Source organism: Trichoplax adhaerens, genomic scaffold, assembly GCF_000150275.1.
Source record: "Trichoplax adhaerens TRIADscaffold_17 genomic scaffold, whole genome shotgun sequence".
Lineage (NCBI taxonomy): Eukaryota > Metazoa > Placozoa > Uniplacotomia > Trichoplacea > Trichoplacidae > Trichoplax > Trichoplax adhaerens.
In genome coordinates this window covers 1,086,949-1,113,844 of record NW_002060959.1, presented here as the reverse complement: position 1 = coordinate 1,113,844, position 26,896 = coordinate 1,086,949, and the positions used below count along the sequence as shown (strand labels likewise).

The following is a 26,896-nucleotide window of genomic DNA, read 5'->3' as shown; positions in this document are numbered from 1 at the left end:
CTTTTCATCTTTCCAACCTAGCAGCACTCCTAGCACCAATTGCAGTATTCTATGTACGAGTATGGAGAGTCCTGAGTCTATCTTGTTTATCTCTGGGATTCTTTTTCAACATTTTACCATCTCATCAACTGAATAGTACGAAATCAACACCATTCAAAATCAGCCTCTTTTCTACAGTAGAGTATATCGATTAAAGTCATCGCCACTGTTGTAGCCAATTCGACAAACGACAGTTGCTATGTATTTTACAAGTATAGCACTGTAATAGCATGAAGGAACTGCAACTTACTGTACGAGTCAGAATATTCATGACATGCTCATCAATAGTACTGTATATCAAGTTCAAAGGTATCGATCTTCACAATCTAGTATTCTACTCTACTACAGTGTGTGTTTTTATACTCCATTGGTGAAGTCATTTTACAATCCTTCCATGCAGTAGCAGTAGTTTAGAGTATATGCAGTACGTATATAGAAAAGCAACATGTTCTCCAAGCGCATGACTATCAATTAAAACTCAATATCACCTAAATGGACAATCACTTTGCCGACATGCTACCATTGAAATGCCAGAAAGCAGCCTCAATTCTGTATTGCAATGACTATATAATTCAGGATGATCGAGTATCCTAGTCATGCCATTCAATGATTGCAACTTGTAAACAACGGCATCATTTCTTCCAACAGGCATACACGAGTATCAAGTACCAGCAGCAACTAGGTTGCTCATTTGATTGCTTTATTTCATACATTCAAAATCAACTGTCCATTTTCTGTGTCACCTTATGCAGTAGATTCAAATCGATCTATTAGCAGTGCAGCATTGAAAATTATCCAGGTAATAGACAAATAGAGATATCAATCTATTGATGTTTATATGTATACAGTATATAAAAATTAGAATATGAAGTCAAATTTTGGACTATACAAAAGCTAAATTGATTCACTGTTGTGGACACTACCATCCAATAGAGTCATACGAATCGAGTTTCTATTCTGCTAGAAATGATAATCATAAAGGCAATTTTCCTACTGAATTTAGCCATGGTAGCAGGAAAGCGTCTCGCTTGACTATACCGTATCATCATTTCGAATTACACTTTGATGGATAGGCTATTTCGTTTTAAGCCATTTCTACTTGGCAAGGGTCGTGTCTTGGTTGTTGTAGATGAAATCATAGCTCATCCTTCTTCATATATCTCATCACGGTATTATATTCCGCTTGACAAAAACTGTAGCCGTTAACAGGTTGAGCACGTATACCGCGACGAATATGGTGTTGACAGCGATGATAGTCGATACGAGGTAAAGCGGCATCGACATTGTTGACTTTGGCAGAGCTCCATAATCTTTCGCCAATAGCGCTAGCACGCGGCCACATCCTTTCCAGAAAGTTGGTGGAATCGACGTACTCTCCCCATAGACAAGCTTCACCGCCAAAAACTAAATTCTTCTCAGCCGTGGTACCTTTGAAATTTTGTGGATCGCAACGATAATAGCCTTCCCAATCGCGACCATAGCCAATTAAATCAAGATACCAACAAGACGACAAGATTGTTTTCAAGTTGAGCGAGGTTACACGTTTCAGTTCACTCTTATAACTAGGCGATGATCTCCAAACTTGTACCACAGTATTTGGATTGACCTTGACTTTATTATCAATGACATCTTGCCATATAATATAGCGCAAGCCAACCTTTTCAACTAGTTGTAATAAACGAGTTTCGTAGTATTGTTCCAGTAGAGCAAAATTTTTACCAAAGCCCTTTTGAACCATAAAATCTTGAATATCTGGATTGCTAGCCCAACAACTGAAACTGACTTCGTCACCACCTAAATGGACATAAGCATCAGGGAATCTTTTCTTAATCTCGGAGAAAAAAACGGCTAGAAATTCGTAATTGGAATCAACAATAGGATTAATGGGTCCAAAATTTCCATTGGGTATGTTATTGGGGCCATAACAAGGCGTTAATAGATTGGGAATACTTTTCCAAGATGATGCATGGCCAGGTGTATCAAATTCGGGTATAACACGGATGCCGCGATCGCGAGCGTACTCAATAACTTTACTGACATCCTCCGGGGTATAAATATGACGCTGTGTATAAGCGCCGAACAAACTCATGTTGGGAAAAGTTAAGGAAACAAAGGGAAAGGACTGATCATCGACAATATGCCAATGGAGAACGTTAAATTTGTTGTAAGCCATTGCATCTAAATGTTGTAATAAAGTATCCATGGTTAAGTAATGTCTTGCAGTATCAACCAATATCCCACGATGACTAAAGCGAGGGAAATCGATGATTTTGGCTTCACTAATGAAAAAGCCATCCGCTCGAGCATCAATCAGTTGGCTGAAAGTTTCGAGAGCGCGTAAAGCACCCCATATCTCTTTGGTATGTACAAATGCAACCGGTTGAGGAGTGGCACGTATCGAGAGTGAATAACTTTCGTCCATTCCTAAGCGCAGATCCGTATTGGGATTATCGATTTGAAAGAATAATGATGTTAAATTACCGATGACATGAGGCTTTGGTGCACTAGGGTCTACAGCAGCAGCAGGCTCATTTGGAGGCAACGGTTGTAAGAAAGCAATTTTCATGTACCTTTGGAAAGCTCGACGGAGTAGACTGGATTGACTATCGCTCTCAAATTGAAACTGTTGAGGACGAATTCGTAAATAAGAGCTTGTTGTCGACATCGTTTGCGGCATAGGCCATACAGCAACATAGCCTTCAACAGCATAACTGCAATAGAATGCCACTACGCTAACCACGAGTAGAATTTTCCATCTCCATTTGGATTCCATTCTCATCGCAATGGACTAACTTCGTCGTCTACAAAGAACTCTTGCAGTATTTTAGCTGGTAAAGGAAGTTTAATCGACTTGAGTGATGGCTAAGATGAATCCTTTCGTTGTTCAGAATGGTTTGATGAATTGAGGAAACGATGTACAGTACAGTACAGTACAGTACATATAGTGTACAGTGTACAGTACTGTACACTGTAATATGGGTACAGTAAAGCTAAGGTTCGGTTCGGTTCGGTTCAATCCCTTTATGATGTACAGTATACAGTACAGCACAGGAATGACGATAGGGTTGACGTCGCTGCTACACGATCGCTGGTACCGTACCGGACCGGACTTGATCAAAGTGTCTGTGGGTAGGTATCGAAACAGCAGCAACTAGACTTGAGAAAAACAACTCCACGGTCACAACACATCGTTGACGTCATCGATCACAACACTGGGTACTGTGGGTAGTGTCATTTTCTCAGCAGAAGTGGACACGAGTGGGTAGAACTGTACTGTAGCATGACCACACGGACATCATGTGACTTCATCCATCGATGGTTGAGCAATGGGCACGATCTGTGTGGATTGACTGTCACCCACGACGACGATGACAAACGACTGACACCAACATACCGTGACAACGACAACGACAACTGACGCTAAATCCACTTCAACGTTTATGAAACGTCATCCCTCACCAACGCTCGCAGTCATCACGTTACAATAACACAATCTTGGAAAATCGCAATCTAATCATCAGATCGATTTCCACTTGCAAAATTCTTCTTTAAATCTCATTTTCGACTTATGGATACTCAATATAGGATTACTGGAGTGGAAAAGTAATCATCGACTGATTGATACTGACTGTCAAGAAGGAAGTACACACACACACACACACCTCCATTGATTCTTCAAGAACGTGGATTATCTATTCATCAACGACGCCCTCCCTGATAGCCAGTTTGTACACCAATCCAAGCGATTGATTAAAAGTAAAAGTATTTAAAACCCTTTAAAATGGCTTCCATCCAAATCATCATCTTGATAACGCTGCTATGCCAACGGTGGTGTGATGCTGGTAGCGTTTGGCCCATGCCTCAAATCATGTCGACATCCGAGTCCATGTTGAAAATAACGCAAGAGTTTCAATTCGAAACCGATGTGCCCACCGACATTCTCAATCAAGCGTTTCAGCGCTATCGAAAGTTGATCTTTTTAGGACCTTTACCTCCTCATGAACCAGGCGCGGCGGTCAATCCCAACCAAGATGCCATCAAAGCTGTGGGCAATTTGACCAAATTATTCGTTCAAATTGATGATGTAAGTGCCAACTTGACTTTAAATTCCGATGAAAGCTATTCGCTATCCATTCACGCTCATCCTCAACCGGTTGCCTTTCTCCACGCGAAACAAACTTGGGGAGCGCTACGTGGCTTAGAAAGCTTTAGCCAATTAATTGATGCAACCTATGATGGATTTTTCATCCAGGAGACCAAGATTGTCGATTATCCACGATTTAAATATCGCGGTGTCATGCTCGACTCTGCTCGACACTACCTTACTTTGGATGTTATTCTACAAAATTTAGATGCCATGTCCTATAATAAATTCAACGTCTTTCATTGGCATATTGTCGATGATCAGTCATTTCCATTTGTCTCATTAACTTATCCACAATTAAGCCAACATGGCTCTTATACACCACGCCATGTTTACACACCTGACGATGTCCAAATGGTCATTGAATATGCACGAGATCGCGGTATACGGGTTATCGTCGAATTCGATACTCCCGGCCATTCATCGTCATGGCGTAGTATTCCCAACTTTCTTACCCCTTGTTATAGTAAAAATGGTGTCCCCAATGGACAATTTGGCCCAATCAATCCAATCTTGAATTCAACCTATACCATACTAGAGGACTTTTTTCGTGAAATTAAGAAACGCTTTCCTGATCAATACGTTCATTTAGGCGGCGATGAAGTCAATTTCAGCTGTTGGCAAAGTAATCCTGATATTCAAAATTTTATGACACAACATGGTTTCGGTGATCATTATGAATTATTGGAGCAATATTATGAGCACAATTTAGTAACTATTATGGAAAAAATTGGCTTACGCTATATTATATGGCAAGATGTGGTCGACAACAACGTCAAAGTCGATCCCAACACCGTTGTACAAGTATGGAAAACAAGTCCTAGCTATAAAGCAGAATTAGCCAAAGTAACCAAGATGAATTTACAAACTATTCTCTCTTCTTGTTGGTATCTGAATTATATCGGTTATGGTCGTGATTGGGAACGATTTTATCGTTGCGATCCTCAAGATTTTAAAGGTACACAACAACAAAAAAATTTGGTTATTGGCGGCGAAGCTTGCATATGGGGAGAATACGTCGATTCAACCAATTTAATGGAGCGTTTCTGGCCTCGCGCTAGTGCTGTCTCTGAACGCTTATGGAGCTCCGCTAAAGTAACCAACGTCGATGCAGCACTACCACGCATTGATCATCACCGTTGCTATCAACTAATTCGACGAGGACTACGAGCGCAACCCATTAACGGATATAGTTTCTGCCAAGCGGAATACAATGTCGTTATGAACCACCTTGATCGCGACGAATTGTAACCTTATCTAATCCAATGAACGCAAAATACAATTTGCGTGTGGTCTATCAACCGCTTTATTAACCTTATTCCTATTCGATGATGGTCATTAAAACCAATCAATGATTGACTGACTTTTCTATAGTAATATAATGATGTTCACCGAACCATCTTCTACCCATAGGGTAGTAAATTAACTTTTGATGGCATAACCAATTCAGCTGCAATGTTAATTGTAGCTATTAGCTCGCCTTTCTCATATCATGCATAATATCTTGTTCGTCAGGTTTTTATGCACTCTATCGTGGAAGTAATATCCTCCAGTAGCTATATCTTACAATATTGACGATTGTTGCTGTTTTTATTATATTATCAAATGATACTGTACAGTAGATGCAATAGAACAAGTAACCAAACTTTCTCTTTTTGAATTGGTAATTGATTGATTAATTCAATTTCTATTTTCATAATATAAGGACATTTACTAGCTAGAGATAGAACTAAAACTTTTTATTCTAAATACTAAACTTTTGTAACGTTAGTGGTTTAATCATAGAGTATAACAAGTAGTATAGTCGTTAATAATAGCTTCCATTTTGTCCTATTGATGGCAATGATTTAGTCAAAGTTTCAATATAAATTTATGAAATCGATTACGAAGTATTATGATATTTTATAGATAATTCTAATGGAGCCTGATTTACGGATATTAAACACTCATTTTGTGCAATAAGATGAGTTCATCTTTTTCTCGAGGAGAGATGTCTTGACTATTCTATGTAGTCTAGCCTTCGGTATCGGTCACTTCCTAATTTGCTAGAATGTGACCCAAACTAATACTCATGCAGCATCACTTTCTTGCCTGGATTGTATTCATTCTATTTGTTGATTAACTACCAAAGTGACGAAAAGTTAAATAATTTCCACTGATAATCATACGCTAAAACTGATGTGCGCAACGATGGTTAGACTTAAGAATTCAATTAGCTTTACTAGTATTTTATAGTAGTTGCGCTATTTTTCACTACTAATTATCTATAAATAGATGATAAAAACTTACTTAGGACTCGTATGTATGGAAAATGATTTTACCCTTTCTATTTTACTTTATCGCAAATTCTTAAAAATCATCTTACATATTTAACATTACTAATCATCGATTGTATAATCTACCAATATTCATATTTCAACAAGTTGATAGGTTACGTATATTGTTTAGTCGCTGCAACTGAAATAATGAATCAATTTAATGGTGATGAAAAATGTCGCATTATTTTAGCTCATTCTACGGTATCACAACGTCTATTTCACAGTTGATTAAAAATACTGCTTGATTACAGACAATTCATCGTCTATCAATAAGAGAAAAATATTGTACTTATTTACAGCGTATCTTTTACGCTTACTTTAACTTCATCTCGATCTCTCACATCTTTACTCCTCATAGTCATTAGTAGACGATTCATGCACTAGTTTAGTTACGCCTATAATCATAAATATGATAGTTCAAATCCCTTTTCCTTTGCTGTACTGTACTTGTTAAGATGCACATCAGAGATTACTAAAAAGAAAGACGAGGACAGGAAATGGTCCTTCACAATTGAATAATCTAGAGGCTACTTGTTTTACCGGTCATTCCAACTGTTTCGCATGTCTACAACGGTAACACTATATTGTCTACGATGGATATCCAGTTACTAACATGCTGCTTCCTTGGTTGGCGCAGCATGGTATACAATTTCATTGGTAGTGTACGCTTATAGTAGATTGACCGGGGAATTGATGAGCCTCCATATTACTAGAAGAAAACCTACAAGCCTTTACTTATAAGTATTTTATAGTCTTTCTTGTTACCATAGACTTGTAGATCCCGGAGATCTACATGTCCATGTTGTTACTTAAATACGCATTAATGACGTCGATATTCACTATTGTAGACAAGTGATGTTAAGTCGTATAAAGACTAATACTAAGATGTACGAAAATCGAATAAATTAACGGGCATATAATGATCCGATCAATTCAAAATTGAGACTCTTGCTACGTACGACATAAACTTAGGATCTGCTACGAAAAGAAGACTTGGACCCGCACGTCTCTTTATAGCCTTGCCGCATAAATCACGCTATCCGGACAGTTCCCTTCGACATTTGCCTCTCGTACAACTCCTCTCCAACAATTGTACATTTAGCACTAGCAATTCAACCCGTTACAGTACATATTTACTATTCAAGGCATTGCCTTGAATAACTCTTCCATGAAGAACTAGCTTTCATAAAGCCAATTTTGTTTTCGCTATATTACATTTGCGTTTAGTTATCGGGGGTTTTATCTGGGGAATCCTGTACACTGTACAGTATTTCCAGATATATTATAGTACTAAAAGTTCTAAGTGCAATAATGTACACTATGTAGTACGAATCAATACTGCAGACATTGATATTCTACAACGTGTAATAATATGTCTTTCTACTTATAGACTGAGACGAGAGAGCTGTTTCTCGGAGAAGAGGACTTTATTGCTCCAAGTCCGTCGGGTACAAGCTAGAGAGAGAGATATACCGCTACACAGAGAAAGGATTCTGAACCCAATACGCTAACATATATATATATATATATATATATTCATAATAGATTGTTACCATATATAACATATACGCATATTCTTATCAAACACTTTCTTCTACCAACAGTTCTAAAGCAAGATACCGAAACACAATTACAACGTAGAATATGATCTAAAAAAATACACCTTATGGTTTGTGGATTGTTAATGATGTTGTCATGACTTCCTTATTCCAGAGGTACAGACGAATACCATAGCGTTAAAAATTATTCTAATATTATAACTGGCTCATGCGGAAAAGCAGGTTCTGGATGTAATGGTGGCTATGTGTGTGGACCTGCAAATTTCATTACTTACCTTCGTCATACAAGCCGTCATTGATTTACGAGTACATTTCATAGTGTACCCGATTGTGCAGCTATTGGGAAAGTTAGTGAAATTTATCTGCTATACTATAAAGTTATGCTAATATTAGTAGGATTGTGATGCCATCATTTTCAACATGATATTGGATAACTCTATAATTACTCAAGTTTAATTCTTGATCTCTTCATTTCACTATAATGAGTCGTTCAGAATTATGAGCAATGAGCCGGAACATGCTAAAAGATTTCAGGAAAATATCATCTATTTAAAGAAAAATAATCTTTTATCACAAGGATTCGATATTGCTGTTAGTAATGTTTAATTACACGTATATATGTTACATTTCTACTCATAGTAAGTTTAAATTGTTGTAATATTCCGGTACCAATTGTTTGTAAGCCTCCTTTTGAAGTTGTATGAATCGATAGGGTATTATGGAGGCAGGTGTAGTCCCAATTATTATTGGATCGAAAAAAACTGTTTAAAAATTTATGGCAGACTATTAGGTGAGTTTTTAATACGAACACGAGTATAACGTTGTTACAGTGTAATATATCTTAACAATCATAGACCAGGAAAGCAATTTTGATCTTCACACACCGAAAATTTATTGTTAACGTAGTAGCCTAGATATTTTACTCTATTATATTGATAACAATGTAAAATATTTAGGCCATTCTGTACTATTCTAGCTTAGACCCTATATAGTCTGATGATTTACGAATTTAAAAGTTGGGTTTATATCGATTTGATACTATATACCACAAATATATTTACAAATAGGACACCTATGTCTACGAAGTATTAACATGAACGAATAGCATGTGTGATAAAACTTTAATAATGCATAAGCATAATTATTAAATCCTGAGACGATACTCTATTTAAATATTTTAAGAAACTAATCAGATTGGACCACTCCAAGAGTTAACTGACTCATTTCATATTTATTTTTATATTAAATTAGAGTGTGGAATAGTAGGTGTTGGTGTGCGATTTCCAACTGTTCCAAAAAGTTAGTCTTGACTAAGATAAATTTATATTAACAATGGCGATCATTCTAAGTAATCCTTATCATATAATTATCAGCAATAAAAAATATTCGAAATAGAAATATTTTCCAAATATTGACAATTACATGACTTATTGATCGATAAAATTAGGCCATGTTTATTAATGGCCCTCCATGTCATGAAAATGTTACATTAATTTCGAGCTATCGACGCAAATTTGAACTAATTTTATTTAAAATAGAGTTTATAATCACAAACATCTATTCAACTAAAGTAAAATACTCTAATGATTGATAATTTATTTTATATACTTATTAGAGAAATAAATTAGATGAAATATTTTATTAAATTATGCTGTCTAAAAGTACCTATCATACTTTATATAAACACTACAGTATATTACCATTATTAAGTTAAATTTACTCCATAACGATTCTGTAAGGAATTTAAAGTGAGACATCATAAGTCACTCTATCTTACATTTTCACATTTTAGATCATGCTTAAATATGCTTTACTGTAAATGGAGCTTTAACTAGATCGCAAATGAATTACGTAGTAGATGTAATGATAGAAATAAGGAACGAATTAGGCGGTCTGCCTGAAGTCACGGGAGATACTATAGAATTCATACGAGGAGATCAATCTAAAAAGCTCTTTAGCAAAGTTATAACTTTAAATAAATCAGATTACTGAGTTGCCTGACGATTGCTGTCACTGTAGACCGTACCGTTTGAATTAGAATCTCCTTATCATTATTTATGAAGTTGAAATTCTTATATTCAAATCACTGTGTCCACCCATACCTAGTAGACAAATACGTATCGTTGATCTACTTAATAGCATAATCGATAAATAATTTACGCCCTTCTCATATCTCTACTAATGACAAGGCAACATTGCCAGCATCGATACAATAACTTAAAGTTTTCGTAAGTTTTGGTCGTTTTCCTGATTGCTCTTAAGACCTTATTTGTTGGCTGTAGTTACATATTGCTTAATTGATGTTTGTTTGATGTTTGTCTGATGTTTGTTTGATGTTTGTTTGATGTTTGTTTGTTAGCTCACCTTTCACATATCACATTATCATGCATAATATCTTGCTCGTCAGGTTTTATATGTTACGCCCAATCCTGGATGGGGCGCGAGTAATCTTATGGGCAAAATTATTCTTAGGAATATACGATATAGAACAAGTCATGAAATTTTTTGAACTGGCAATTGAATAATCAATGAAATCTCTATTTTCAGAAGACACCTACTAGCTAGAGATAAGAATGAATTCTGAATGATAACCTTTTATGATTTTAGTGGTTTAATCCAGGTTGCTATGCAACTAGTTAATAATTAATGGTACTATAGAGTATATAAAGTACTACAGTCATAAATAATAGCTTTCATTTTGTCCTTCATCCTGTTAATGGTAATGATTTAGTCAAAGTTTCAACATAAATTTCATGAAATCGATTCTTATGCATTATGATATTTTATAGATAATAACGGAGCTTGATTTACGGATATTTAACGCTCATTTAGTGTAATAAGATTAGTTGATTTTTATCTCCAGGAGAGATGTCTTGATTGTTTCTATGTAGTCTAACCTTCGGTATCATTGACTTGCTAATTTGCTAGAATGTGACCGAAACTAGTGCCGATGCAGCCTTAATTAATCTCTCGATTTAATTGTATTCATTATAACCAGCGAAATCCGTGGAAATTCCTCGGAATATAGTACGATTTTAAGTTAATAGAATTACAATCACATTAACATGATTTGATTGTTGATTAACTACGAAAGCCAGGAAGAAAATTAAACTGATGTACTGTAATAATGATTAGACTTGGACTTCAATTAGCTTTACTAGTATTTTACGGTAGTTGTACTATTTTTTCATTACTTATTATAAATAGATAATAAAACCGTACTTAGGACTCTAAAGTATAGAAAATCATTGTATCCATCTTATTCTACTTCATCGTAAATTCTTAAAAATCATCTTATATATACAACATGATCAATCATGGAATTGTATAATCTGTCAATATCCATATTCCAACAAGTTGGTAGTTTATATAGTTGAGTCACTGCAACTATAGATGAAACAATGAAATGAATCAATTTGATGTTGATGGAAATACCGCATTATTTTAATTCATTCTACGGTATGATTAATATCGTCTATTTCACAGTTAACTAAAAGCAATGATTGATTAAAGAAAATTTACATTCTGTCTATAAGAGAAAAAAATATTGCACTCGTTTGTAGCGTATCTTTTACGCTTACTTGAACCTTATTCCGACCCCTTATATCTTTATTCCTCGTATCCGAATAGTATACGATCCATAAATTAATGCAGTTACGCCTATGACAATAGTACAAATCCCACTTTGCTTAATTTTGTGGATATTGAAAAGCCTACTTTTCATCCTTTTTGAATAAAATGTTACAAAAACATTATATTAACGTCTCTGATGACATAGCGTCACAAACATCGTGACCATAATAATACAGACAAACAGAATTGTTTAATAATCAATCATATTGTCCTAGTAATATAAAATGATAAATCCAAAACGGTAATTGGCATTATTAATCTCTCCTAGCGGGGTGCCCAAGTCATTCTTATAGTTAATCTTCAATTGGTTGATGGATTAATTCTCTGAAATGCCTTATACAATTTTAACCTTAACCTATGCTACCCGCATCGACGTTGCTTTCGAGCCATTGAGTATATTATTTTTCCCCTCCCACATCCTAGACTAAACTAATCATTCTTGTACGCTATGATTATCTAATTATTAAAAGACAGAGAGACAGAAGGGTCTGTGGTTTAGAATCCAATTAGGTGCATATTTTTTGTTATCAATTTATCCCACCGAGCACTATTTTACTTTTAAAAGCCATTGCATATTTGATTAATTTCTACAGACCAAATATTCACGCTATGCAGTTTAGGAGCAAATAATTAATACAGTGCGTAAATTACTTTATATCATTATTTGCTTAAGATGAAGACAACTCGCCGTTCGCATAAAACTCAATTGATCGACGATATCAAATTCGACGTTAATGGATTAAAGCAACGAAAACCTGTCTCTACCATCTTAGATAGCCAACTGTTTCGCCAAGAGCTAGAAACTATTACCCAAAGCCATGCAAAAAGTAGTACCAATTTCCCGATTAAAGCTAAACCATCCGATAATCCAATTACAACATTAGATTTATCTACTATTGCTTTCCATCGTTTTTACCCAATTTCGGATATTAGCGGTAGAAATAACTTAGGCTTGGAGACAAATGAGAAAATTTTACGACGCAAGCTAGCATCTGTTTTTCGCCTAATAGACGTCTTAGGGTGGAAACAATCGCAAGGAACACTTCTTACGGTAAAGTATTTCCACGCTGATCAAGTTATTTTACATCATGTCAGAAATAGATGAAAAATAATGATCATTGATCTTGGTAATAAAATATCATTTTTAATGACTAGGATAGTCTTATCGTACTAATTAATCAGTTCAATTTTAATTTTGAATCCTACTCGTGTGTGATACTCATGCTTTCATGTTGCCATTCCCTAGTCTGTGACTAATAGAGAATATACTTTAGTGTAAACTGATATCCAATAGTCAAAGTAGAAGATATGATACATACAAATAGAATTATAGTTAGCCAATTGTTTCATTTCATCTTCTTTTTCATCAGATTAAGTTAGACATGATAATGGATCTATTCACTTTTTCTCCTATGTGTGCTTATTAGGCTCGTATTAACCTCGATGACAACAAGTATTTGGCTAATCCTTTTGGGCTATCTTATCAAGAAATATCGGCTAGAAAGCTAATAAAAATTGACGATGACGGACAATTACTAGATTCAAGTCAACTTGATCATAACTTCACGATCGATCAAAGTCAATATAGCATTCATCAATACGTTTATTCGGCCAAACCCGGCACACGATGTGTAATCCATTTAAGAACCCCACATACGCTTGCCGTAAGTTTTACCTACATATTCTTCTCCAAACAGATGATAAGCATTTTTCCCAAGCAGATTAACCTCCTTTCAGTCAATTAGTAACTCGTAATTAGTTAAAAAATGGTAACGCCTTCTTTAATAAGAAAAAGGATTTTGCTTTTTTCGCTTGTATGAAATAATAAAAATTGCTTAATAGAATTAAAGTTGTCCAGTTATTGATTATAATCTATCTATTTGGATAGTAATCATGCTTCAGCATACTTGCCCTATTAAATAAATTAGCGTCTTGAAATGAAAGAATTTGATCGCAGTTAATTTTCTCCATCACTTATTCATTTGTATCATCGTCTCCTGCACCTACAGGTATCCGCAACAAGAATTGGCTTACTACCACTTTGTCAAGAAGCAACTGAGGTTTGATTTAAAATGGTAGCTGTTGATTTTATGATATTATCCTCTGTCAGCATAATAATACTTTTGATTCTACCTATTTAGATCTATCCACAGTATATATTTCAATATAATCCAATGAAGCCGAATTTGGACGATAAAGAAAGATTTATCAGAGAATTCTCTCAATCACCATCACGAGTATGCTATAATATTGTGCTATTATAAGTATACGTGTAAATAATAACTAGTAATAGAAACGGCTACGTTGTCTATGGTCTCGCAAACATTTATTGCATACTTAAAATTAATAGCATGCACACATAAAGTATATTATTTATTTATATGCGTATATGTAGTTAGCGATTGTCTTTTACTCGTCCTGCTTACCAACCTAAATCAAAATTCAATCCATTTCCTCTACAATAGATTGTAGTATTGCAAAATAACGGATTTCTTGTGACTGGATCATCTGTTGAGGAAGGTTTCTATAATTCAATCCGTGTTATGGTGGCTTGCAATGTTCAGGTCAGCAAGATTTTCTAGTTATCATTCCTTCGTTATGCCCTCATTTTATCATAATACGCAATTTGATTCTTTAGATTTAGTTCAGCTTCAATTGTATGCGTATTATGATTACCAAATGAAAAATAGCTAGTAGCTATGTATTTCTTAGATTAATTCTATAGTCTCTCGGTTAGAACTCAAAATATTTTGTCTAGTAATATTACAAAATAGCTCACAATAGCTATTCCAGCATCATGTTGAATAATAATATCGTTATAATGCTCACCATTTTCCTTCATATTTAATAATTGTAAATCATCAATAAATTATCAGTCATTATTCTATTTTTTCATAAGTTTAACTAACTTATTTGCTTCTTTTGCCTTCGAAATTAATCCTAAAAATAAATATAATGAAAATTGAAGCAATCTCTTCAGTAGACGCTCTATCAAGGAATGTTAATGTTCTACTATTTTTAATTAGTCACGATGCATATCGGCCGGGCTCGATAACTTGGAGCAAATTTCCATGCAAAAGGAGCTTTCTAACGAATACGATCTGGTCTGGATGGGAAAGCTAAGAAACTGTGATATCGAATTTGAGGCATTTCTTCGAAGCCTCGATATCAGAGTAAGAGAGTTTAGCTTGTAAAGTTGCGCTAATTATTCCATTCGTATAAGAATGGAAAATTTTCTCTCACATTAGCGTACTATTGAACATTAACATAAATACAAGTATTATCATTACTATCATTAAGTAGTCAAGCATAATTTGATGAATAACTGGTTAAATGCGATCTTTTACGTGATTCTTGAATTAACGATCAAGGGTTTCATATTTATACTTTAAGCGATAATTCTACAACTGTTATAAAATGACAATACAATTTTAAAGTATTTTCATTATTTTTAATCTTAATATTTAAAGAAATGACTTTTATCATCTGCATAGGGCTGCAAAACTGGCCATTTCTACCAATTGCCTGATCCTAATAAAGCTGTCGCTTCAAAAAGCCTTGCGAAACGATCACAAGTTCAGAAAACTCAGTCACTGCACAGTAGCGGTAGCTCAGTGCAAAGTAACAGTAGCTCTAGAGCAAGCAGCGATAATGGATTAGAAGATACAGAGAAAGAAGTGAATCAAGAATCAATTCCACGTTCTTCACAAACAGCAAGAAATCATTCTAAGCGACTTAACTGGTTCTCGAATGTATGTTGTTTACCATTGAATAATTTCAATTTTATTTCGACCAAAGTCTTCTGCAAAATAAATTGCAATCGATTGAAATTGATTGACGTATTATCTGAAATACGCATACATTAACTACTGATGCAGTAAAAATATCGATATAGAATTACTTTATCTTACTTTTAGGGCAATCATACAGACTCAGAAATTAAGACAAACGGTCAGCTATCCGACCATGTTGATGGACAAACTAAAAAAGAAATAAAACAACTCGAACCATCCATTTTACATGCAATTAAACAGAGAGCAAATCAACAACAGGTATTCAATGATGATCCATTCAAGTTAGCTGTCTATGTATTTAATCCAATGGCTTAATTAATTAATGGCAACGATTAGATTAGAACTCTTAGTTTTAAATTTATTTATTATAATTAGGAAATGATTAAGTTTAGCTCTATGAGTCTCCTTAGCTATTCATGCCATTTAATCGAATGGCCTGATTCAAGACAACGATTCGATGACTATTGAACTGTTGTCATCAATCAAGCTATTCGATTATAATACCTTTTAATTTTAAAATATAATTTCCATACCGTAATGAAGCAATGATCAACTTGAGCTAAGTGAGCCGCAGTAGCTATGCATGTATTGATTGATGAAAATGATTCGATATTCGCTTTTAATATTCAGATTTTAATCCATAATTAAGAAATGATAAAGTTTAGTTCAATTAGTTATCTCTATATTTAATCTGATGGTTTGATTGATAACAACGATGAGATAATAACATAACTTTTACTTTCAAATCTATTTTTGCATCATTTAGAAATGATCAAGCTTAGCTGTATAAGTCGCATTAGCTATAGCCAGTTAATCTAATGATTTGATAACAACAATTAAATAAGTTTAGCTAAATGAGCCATATTAGCTAACCATATATTTAATTTAATATTCTGATTGATAATAATGATTAGACAATCACTTTTAATTTGAAATACATTGTTTGCATAATGAAGTAAGAAAGTGATAAAACTTCGATTCATGGGTCGCATTAGCTATCCATATATCGAATGGAATGGCTTAATTGATGACAACGATTAGATAATCCATTTGAATTTTAAAGATATTTTTTCTATAGTGAAGCATCAACTTTAGCTAAATAAGACGCATTAGCTATCCATATAATTCATTGAATGGTTTGATGGATGACAGCGATTCAATTTCAATTTTAAACCTATTTTATCATCTTTAAGCAATGATAAACTCTTGTTCAATCAGTCGCTTAGTAATGGGTTGCTCATATATATCACGTTGTTAAAGTAAGTTTGAAGGTATAAGTTAATCGTTATTTGATAATGGCACCTATTAAACTAGGAAAGGAAAGAGGATTTAAATAAGCAGAAACGACCGTTGAAGCAGAAAAAGGCCGGTGAAGAAAATGCCACCCCCAAATCCAACCAAGTTAAGAAAACAAGCAGCATAAAAAGATCCAGTAAAGTGACTCAATCAAGCAACATTATGCAATCGAGTAGTAAGACTGAATCTAGTAGTGAGACTAGTGTTAACAGTTTAGTAAAATTATCTTCGCAGAATTATAATCAAAATGAATACCAGCCTGTTGCAAGTAAAGGGTTACAAAATGAAGAAACCCAGCAAATCACGGTCGCCAACCATAATTGGGATAGCATGAGATCGAACGTGTTTGAAATGGAATCTTTTGCCCTTCATTTACGTTTAGGCCATGAATATCAAATTAAGGCATTACATGACGTTGAAAATGCTCGATATGAGCTCATGGTGGTTAGAAAAGACAACGAAACCGAAAGTATTCTCAATACATCGCACAGTAATCCTCCAATCTCCAATACCAATATGATGACTGCTAATGTTATGGAGAAGAAAAATCAATCCATGGTCAATGAGCAAGTAACCACCATGTCGACCGTGAAAGAGAGTCATAGTATCAATGAAAATATCAGTTTTCAGCAGCAGCAACTATTAGCCAGCGAAGAAATGATTGCTGTTTCTGCAGTTCAACAAGATTACAGTGTGAATGAAGAAGCTAACAATTTCTTGCGAGGACCTGAAAAGACACAGTCGTCATTTTATTTACCAACTGGACACGTTAAAGTTAAGAAAGAGGCCTTTTTAAAAAGCAGCAACGACCATGGTATACTAATATTATCAGTGTATCAAGCACCTATCTTTCATGACTCGATTGCCAACATTTCACCGAGCTAAGCCTTTTTAATATTTTATTTTAGGTAAATACAGCGTGACTCGAGGAGAAATGGTGCCCGAGGTTTCTGACACCACGGTAATCTTTTGCTTCCATTGCTAACCAAGGGCATCCATAGATTAAAATAGTCCCAAAAATGAAATAGCTTTGCTTGTTATTCTTTGCATGCAATCATCATCACCTCTATTGGCAAACCGTAGTCAGCGTATACCAGGGACTTGTGAGATTTTCTCTTCCAAGTCCCTGGCATAGTCAACGTATATGTCAATCTCGGTGAGAAATGGAAGCAGTATAAAATGAAATGGGTTTGCTTGTAATGGATCATTTCCAGAAGCAAAGTATAGTCAACGTGCATTCGAGCAGTCATTTCAGCTAATTACAGTAGTAGTATAAAGTACGCCAGCACTATATCATGTTCGAGATTTGCTCAATTTTAGCAGCTCCAATTTTGAGTCAGTGATTGGATAACCGAACGAGTTAGAAAGCGATTGATTATTACGTAACCATGTTGCGATTTTCTATGTGGCAAAATGGCTAGTGGAATTTCTGATACGGAGATATTTTTCCGTAACTAATTGGATTGACTCTTGAGAGAGGCATATTGCATTCGCTTCAAGAATGGAGCTTGTATCATGAATCTGGCAATAACTGCTATCGCCTTCATCTAGATTAAGTGGCCTAAAAGTCACTTAAAGTATTCCTCCCTACCATGATAGAATTCATAGACTTGGGGCATAAAAGTTTTATTCAATTTCGCTGTAAGAAATTCTATAGTCCTCTTGGATTATAAAAATGATTTGCTACACTAATATCGATAGAATTACTCGATCCAAGACAACTTGGATTACCCTCAATGAGATGAGATCATAATATCAGCAGTCCGACGTTAACTTTAAATTTTTTTCATCATTTTTTCCTTTCGACTATTGGAGTCTTCGATAGGATTAGACTTGAATGATTAGTATAGCAAGTTTTGATTACTTATTTACCCCATTGAGCAGCGTTGTAGTTGACGGCTTCAAAATTCAATCGATTTTCCATGCTAATCGAGAGTTCATTTCAAGGGTGTAAAATGGACTAATTTTAAGATCATTTTATGATTTTTCTTTCTATGATACACGAAAGACTGAGATGTTGTGCAATTTAAACCTTAATTTGATCTCTTCCATCATTTTAGGCGACCGATCGCGAAACTGAAGATGAAAGACAATTTACTTCGCCTCGTGAAAGTTTAATTTCTACCGGTACCGAAGTAACATCTGATTCCGACGACGCTACAGATTCAACCGATGAAAATCATGAGATTCGAAAGAGATATGAATATAACGATGGTGATGCAATCTACGCTGGCGAATTATCCATTTCATTGAAAAAAAAACAGAAGGAACGTAAATTAGTCAATAAGATGAAAAGCATTGGCAAAAGGGCAAAAAATTTAGTGACGAAGGTGAGCAATTTGTTGAGCACAATATTAATTTATTATGCACTCAAAATATTGACTGAGATGGTGTTCAAATTGAAATTTTTTTCCACTCTTTCTGTACTTGTAGAAAAAAAGCAAAGTAGAGAAAGCCCAAGAAGACGAGGTAGACTAGCAATGAGTTTCATGAATAGTCTTCTACGAGGTCCATTTGCGTAATTATCCATCATTGATTCATCATTCTATTATCCTTTATTTGATTTGTTGCAATAGGAGTTGACGACCAATGGCGAACCTCCTATGGGAATAGCAGGGGTAAATTTATCCAGTAGAGACCAATATGATGGCCAACCTTCACCAACGGATGTAGAAAGGCAAGGAGAGAATAATCCTAACGCTCAAATCAACATATCTATGGATGTTCATGTTGGAGAAAATCAACCTAAACTACCTAAAGGGTTATCTCCTGCTATCAACGACAATAATAAGGTTGTACCATCTGCAATGGCTATTACAGAGGAAGCAGCTCAAGTTGGTGGCCAAGCTCATTTCAATCCAAGCTTAAATGTTGGCTATGAAAGTCTAGGTAGTCTAGATCCACAATCACCAATAGCTCGTGCCAAAATATCAAATGATTTGCCTATCACTGATCATGTCGCCAATCGTGGAATCGATGGAGATTTCCACATCAACACTACCAATCCTGTCCAAGTCAATTTAACGAAATCCCCTAAAATGGCTGATCGTGAATCATTGCCAAAGCCAACCCAAATTGAAATGTCTATGCATGCCAAAGCCAATCCCAATATCGACTTGGATCATCATTCAATCGCCAAAGATGGTATTGCAGAAATAAACTTTTCAATGGATAGCATACAAGGAGAGAATTTGCCTGTTAGGCTGAAAATGCAATTCAATGAAGTTACTAAAGTGATTTTCATCTTTTTGACCTCTAGATAAAGATCGAAAGAATATTTACGCCTTCCAGGTTGAAAGTGAAAAGCCGTCGGAAGTGAAAGCGCAACCATTAGTCCGACCTGTTATTGAAGTGGATGGTAAAGGAATGAAGTCAGTAGTTGAAAAATCGACACCAGAAATTGCAAGCCAGGACTATAGTAGCGGTAGCTCTCCATCATTCCATCGCAATGATCTCGACAACACATCTGTAAACCTGTCATGGGATGGCAGTATTATCCACGATAATGTGTCTATTGCTCCAGATATTGCAATCGATTCCACATCCAGAGATTTCAATTGCGAAAATGGGCCTAGTGATAAAGAGGAGAAGAAGAGCGATACAGTGGCAATGCCAAAGACTGATGATGATGGTGGGAATAGTAAAATATCAGCTTCGATTAACCTTGATAACATGAAGAAGCCAGATGGAGCAGAATATTCGGTAAGTAGGCTAAAAATAACAATCCCATGATGAGTAAAGTTGTCAAGGAAATCATCTTTACAACGTTGATATTATTCAATAATCGAGCTAAGATGGATGTTGTGACAGATTATCATGATTCAATTTATGCCTAGAATCTTGTATTTATCCGAAATGGAAACGACGAGCTTATCCCTGCAGGAACCATTCATGAAATTTCTTCAGCGACCCATTCTGAACATCTACCCGATGTGAACCAAACTGCTGATGACGATCGCGAGCCCATTTATTATAACGTTGATAGCGATCCTATCTACTATAAGTCTAATGGCGATCCTATCTACTATAAGTCTAATGGCGATCCTATCTACTATAACGATGATAGCAACCCAATCTATTATACCGCTGATAGCGAGCCTGAAGAACAGGAAATCAATTTAGAGTTGAAAGGGCAAATTACACCCAACTTTTCAAATCGCCCTTTGCCGCTTTCTGCTGCAATAGACCAAGATCACCATTTATCCAAAGGTGATGCCGATGCAACGGAAAATATTTATGAACCTATTGATATACATAGTAAGCCAGAAGCCGCTGTAGAAATGGATGGCGATAACATCGATGGGGATAAGAAAAAGAAAAAGAAAAGTTCAATTGCTAAAATGGCGAATCGACTATTTAAAAGGGTAGGCAGAAAATGAACTATCACGTCATTAATTTAATCCTATTTCCAATACAGGCTTGACGACAACATATCAAATAATTGCCAGTTTGCTAATATTTTTAAACTGTTATTCCACTTCCATTTTCATCATTTCTATGAATCGAATTGACCGTATAGTTGTCAATGAATAAGATGAATTCTTTCTGGTATTTTGAAATAGTTATCACGGAAAGATGTACGAGAAGTAGAAGCAGAAGCAGAGGAAATGGGTAATAGTCATCATGAACTTGCAGGTAAGAATGTACGTGGCTTGGATGAAGTAGATCAGCCGAATGAACCTGGATCACCGGATACCGCTCCTCAATCGCCATCAACACAGGCAGATCTACATCCATTCCATTCCGCGAGTGAAAATAACCAAGCCAATATTTACTTATCTTATCCAGATCAAGCAGTAGCTAGTCCGAAGATGACTGGGCAAATAGGAGCATCGATCGAGTCCAAGCAGAACTCTAACTTAGCCATGGATAATAACATGACTCAAGACGCATCTAGTTCTGCCAGACCATTAACTATATCAACGCCGAAGATGACTGGGCAAATAGGAGCATCGATCGAGTCCAAGCAGAACTCTAACCTAGCCATGGATAATAACATGACTCAAGACGCATCAAGTTCTGCCAGACCATTAACTATATCAACGCCGAAGATGACTGGGCAAATAGGAGCATCGATCAAGTCTAAGCAGAACTCTAACTTAGCCATGGATGATAACATGACTCAAGACGCATCAAGTTCTGCCAGACCATTAACCATATCAGCCAAATTCTCTTCCAATATTCATGCCGACAGTCATAATACACCGGAGAAACCAAATTTGCCAGATCAAACTATTTCAAAGCCTAATGGCGAAGCAATGAATTTGCCAGTATCTGCTAGAGTCCGATCTTTGGGCAAGAAAGAAAGCCACCCATTTCATAGCAATACAAATATAGAGGTAAAAAATCCTTATAAAAGAGCGACGCCGGAGTCCATAGAATCATTGCCTGCTAGCCAACCTACTCAAGATTCTACACCATCGATAGTACAAGATGAAAAGCCATTAGGAAGTGCTATCATTCAAGGGCAATCCCTTCCATCATATCACCTTGGTACATTGGGATCTTCCATCAAAATTAAAAATGCAAATGCCAAGCAAGATCCTGCTGCACTTGATATCAAAGCTACTGCTAGTATCTCTCATGCAACGGATAATATGACCGACAGCAATCTTGGCAAGGAAAACGACGCTAAGATCGGTGAGAAGTCGACATTATCCATGGGAAATCCCTCTTTATCAGTCAATATCGGAATGGATAGCAATCCTCCTTTGGCTGATGCAGTTATATCGGACAGCTCTAGTGATGAGGAGGGAAGCCTTTCAAAAAACGTTCGATATAGTCAAAATATTGATTCCATGGCCAAATCATTTCTTGATGGTGCATCATTTTAATAAGCTGACTGAAAGAATAACGCTTATAAAATCTTTATGGCTGATTTATTGAAACTATTGGCTGCCATTTATACGCAATAGACAATTAAATAATCCTTTATTGAGGACAACTTTTACAAAATGTTAAAGTAAACGTAAATATTATTGAGATGATGGTAAATAAAGAGGTACTTCACAATCTAGGTGCTAATGAGATGATGACCGATACTAAAATTCATTAGACATTCAAAATAATGAATTAGCAAGACGCAAATTTTATTTCGGTTATTTGCATAGTCTAGATGTAGTTCTATTTGCTATAAATGCTATTAACGAGCCTTAAAGTTTGATGATAAAAAGTACAAGATATCATGAAGGGTTTCTAAAGTCTGCTTTATATTCTCTTACCGCTTGTGTAAATTAAGTATCCAATACTTAATCTAAATAGAATGTATCGTGATGAGAAAATTGTTAAACTATTGCAACGAATGAATTTTCACTTTCATTACTTCATTGATGATATTTATCCCTAACAGTATCTAAACTATCATCATAATTAGGATAAACTTTTGAAGAAAATTATTTCAATATCATAATTAGTAGCACTCATTCTCCTACTATTTTATACTTTATTAATGGGATTTTATCCATATCAGCATTTCCTTTTAATCGTAATCACTAGGATAACCTTTGCAAATGCTCGTATTCCACGCAAGATAATTTTGATCTAAACTGAATAATTTCAATCATATTTAATAGACGTATTTAAAGATGTTGGGTAGTCTACTTATGTCGAATTCGTTTTCATCTTGAATACTCATTGAGCAATTAAGCTGATCAACGAAATGATTTTTTGATATTATGTCAGGCGTGCTGATAGAGTCAAGTTATCATCGTTTAAAAAGTTAACTAGTTCATGTATTAATTGACCAAAGAGTCTGATCGATTTCCCGCACTTATATACAGGACTTCTGATATACTACAATGAATTGTCCATGATAGTATATGTAATATAATTTATAACTTTCTTGGGTATATGTTTATGCAACCTGTTTGCTATCCATAACTCTTGGATGATTGCAATCTAAAGTATGGTTAATAAGATCATTACTACTTTTATGTGCGTAAATTAATGTAATCAAAAGGTGTTCTAATAACGTTATTATGCGTGATGAGAATAAAAAGGATAAGGTAGTTTAACTTTTTTCTGGTGTCTATAGCACAGATAAATCAATTAGCTAAGCCACTGCCAACGCAAATTAGCATATAATTAGCAGATAGTCGTTCATGTGAATGGCTTAGCGTTGAATTCCTAGAATATAAATCAATCAAATATGTTATCGACTTGAATAATGAGATATAATTAGTCTGAATTCTTTATCTAGAGTATTCAAATGATGGAGAAAACGTGTCTCCATTATCCTGGACTTAAGTCTATATTGAATTCATTATCATAATCTACTCTCTTCTCCAATTGCACCATGATTATTCAATATAATTTAGATTATCATATTCCTATACATTCATTTTAATCCTATTTCATTCAGTTATTTTGTACATGGAAAATCCCCAATAGCAATAGGCTAGTGCAATTTTTTAGAGTTAACGATTTAATACAAAGAAGGTCAAGAATAAAATGCTTAGTAACAAATCAAAAATATTTTTATATCTGTATAATAAACGGAAAGATGATGAATCACTCGATGATGAATAGACCACCATGATTGCAATGGTAGACAGTCGGATTTGTTTTGACGGCAGCACAATTCAACAGACATATTTGCAATGAATGCATGTAAGTTAATAAATAGGCGGTCCTGACTGTAGCTGCACCCAAGGATGCCAACTATTATTAAAGTATACTTTCTGATGGCAATCCCATGAGATTTTTGAAAGGCGGAATCCTCCTCCCAAGCTTGTGCCGCCATCATATCAATTTAGGATAATAGTTGATGATAGGCTGAATAAGTAACGGTAGGGGATAATCATTTCTCCTTTCTTCTCTTACTTCATAGAATAAAAATAGTTGGTGGTCGAGAAAATAGAATACAATTAACTCCGTAATGGAGTGACGATATTTTTTTTTTCAACTTTCTATAGTCAATTATTTATCCTATGGGTTATAAAGTTATTCTGTTTGCGATAGAGACATTCCATCGACAGACTGGCTTGGGTTATCGCCCAATTGAGTAGACCATCCATTTCGCTGATGGGAGAAAAAAATCAACGATAAAATTGATTTTTGTCTGTCCAAAATGGAAAGAAAGTTGAAGAAAAGTCGTTCTATCGAACAAAACGATTCGGAAGTAAAAGGATTAAAGAAACGTAAACCAGTTACTTCTATCCTTGACAGTCAAACTTTTCGCAAAGAGTTAGAGAGTATCACTCAAGGCCATGCCCATAATTATTTACCGACCGCAATTAAACCAAGACCCAATAATCCAATTTCAACCGTAGATTTATCCACTGTAGCCTTTCATCGCTTCTATCCTATTGCGGATCTCAGTAGCAGAAGTAACTATAGCTTTGAAAAAGGAGAGAAAAATTTACGATGTAAATTAGCTTGTGTTTTCCGTTTAATTGATATTTTGGAATGGGAACAGTGTCATGGCACCCTTATTACGGTAAGACTCTGTTCATTAACATTGCCCTTTGCTTTTAAAGAATAATTTAAACACCTTTTTTCTATTTTTGCAATCCTGTTGATTAAGGCTATCCCAGGAAAATTTGTTTTACATTAAAATGATTTATAAAATATTAGATGACTTAGTCTAATCCACCGCCCACTTTACGTCCTTCTTTCCTAAGCATAATATAGACGTTATTGATCACTTCGCCTGTTGCTATATCACGACTTAAACGATCAGTCTTTTGCGAGTTTTTATTCAAGAAAATAAAAGTTGAAATTTGCTAATGGATGATGTTACTCTTAATTCTAATTCTTAGTCTTTAAAGTAGTATCCTTAATTATTATTTTTTTTTCCCCTCCTCTTGATCTAATTAGAGTCGCATTAGCATGGGGAAATATCAATTTTTAGCTAATCCGTATGGCTTATCCTATCAAGAAATATCGGCTAGAAAATTATTGAAAGTCAACGGTCAAGGCCAAGCTGTAGATCTACATCGCCAAGCTTTCTTGGTCGATCAGCGTCAATTTGTCGTCCATCAATATGTTTATACAGCAAAACCAGAAACGCGCTGTATCATCCACTTGAGGACTCCAACAACCTTAGCCGTAAGTCTTGAAATATTACTCTTTCTTCTACATCAGCAGTTCAATTTTTGGGTTTAAATGATACAGAAGGCAATTTTGTATAGCCCCATGTTTACGCTTTCTTGACAAGGAGGCAAGGCGCCTATTCTTGACAATGGATTCAATTCTCAATGTTCTATAATATAATTTATTGATTGAAGGCAACAATAGTTACTTAAAATTGGATCATCTTTATGTCATGTTACTGTATCAATATAATTAATTGATCCAGTGTTTCCATTATAGAGAGAGGAAGGTCTCTGATATGCTAACTACTGTACATGGATCTATCTTAAATATGATCATTACTCTTTCAGATATCCGCTACCAAAGCTGGCTTACTACCATTATGCCAAGAAGCCACAGAGGTTAGCTTGTTGTAGCGCTAGTCGTAAAATAGAGATTAGTGTACTTTAGACAAGACTTTAGGTGTAAATTGGATTTGATATTACAGTCCATTTTATTCCATCGAACAAGCTTAGTTACAGTTCGAGTCATTGCGGTATTTCGAATTTCAATCTAGCATATCTGAGTGATAGTTATCCACCATAAAATAGAATTTATTCTCATTTGAATCATTTTAACGACCGATCAAGGCACTTACACTAAACAGTATCCCTTCGGATTGTAATTTACAGATTTTTCCTCAATTTCAATTTAACTGCAATCCGACAGCCTTGGATGATAAGGATAGACAAGCGTTTGTTAGCGAATTCGCTCGATCCCCAGCGCAGGTTTGAAAAATAAATGTTGTCACCGTTTATATCACCAAAGTAAATCGTTTCAATAGTAAATCAGGAATAGAGCATTACTAATTTATTATAAGTAACATGGTTTCTATTTGAATCAATAGATATCCGATAACGAGCTATTTGATGAGTACTCCTTACTTATTTTATGAATAGATTGTACTGATGAAAAATAACGGATTTTTTGTTACTGGATTAACTGTTGAAGAAGCTTTCTACAATGCAACACGTGTGATTAAGGCTTGCGATGTTGAAGTAAGTAGAATTTAATGTTACTACTGCAAGTTTGAATAGTCTC

General features: G+C 35.2%; 3 protein-coding genes across 3 annotated transcripts; 2 read left to right on the top strand and 1 right to left on the bottom strand.

Moving 5' to 3' along the window:
- Positions 1–746: 746 nt before the first annotated feature.
- Positions 747–2,728, bottom strand: TRIADDRAFT_36582 (uncharacterized protein). Its single transcript, XM_002116686.1, has one exon. It carries the CDS (start codon positions 2,714–2,716, stop codon positions 1,175–1,177), a length of 1,542 nt encoding a protein of 513 aa, XP_002116722.1. The 5' UTR covers positions 2,717–2,728; the 3' UTR covers positions 747–1,174.
- A 1,092-nt stretch (positions 2,729–3,820) lies between these two features.
- On the top strand, positions 3,821–5,434 carry TRIADDRAFT_60782 (uncharacterized protein; the record flags this gene model as incomplete). Its single annotated transcript, XM_002116754.1, has 2 exons — positions 3,821–3,881; positions 4,047–5,434. 2 exons carry the CDS (start codon positions 3,821–3,823, stop codon positions 5,432–5,434), a joined length of 1,449 nt encoding a protein of 482 aa, XP_002116790.1.
- Positions 5,435–12,408: 6,974 nt separating this feature from the next.
- Positions 12,409–25,831, top strand: TRIADDRAFT_13778 (uncharacterized protein; the record flags this gene model as incomplete). The annotated part of the gene is made up of 3 exons (XM_002116753.1): positions 12,409–12,601; positions 25,054–25,220; positions 25,601–25,831. Coding segments are annotated over 3 exons (591 nt in total), but the record flags the coding sequence as incomplete, so codon positions are not given.
- Positions 25,832–26,896: the final 1,065 nt, after the last annotated feature.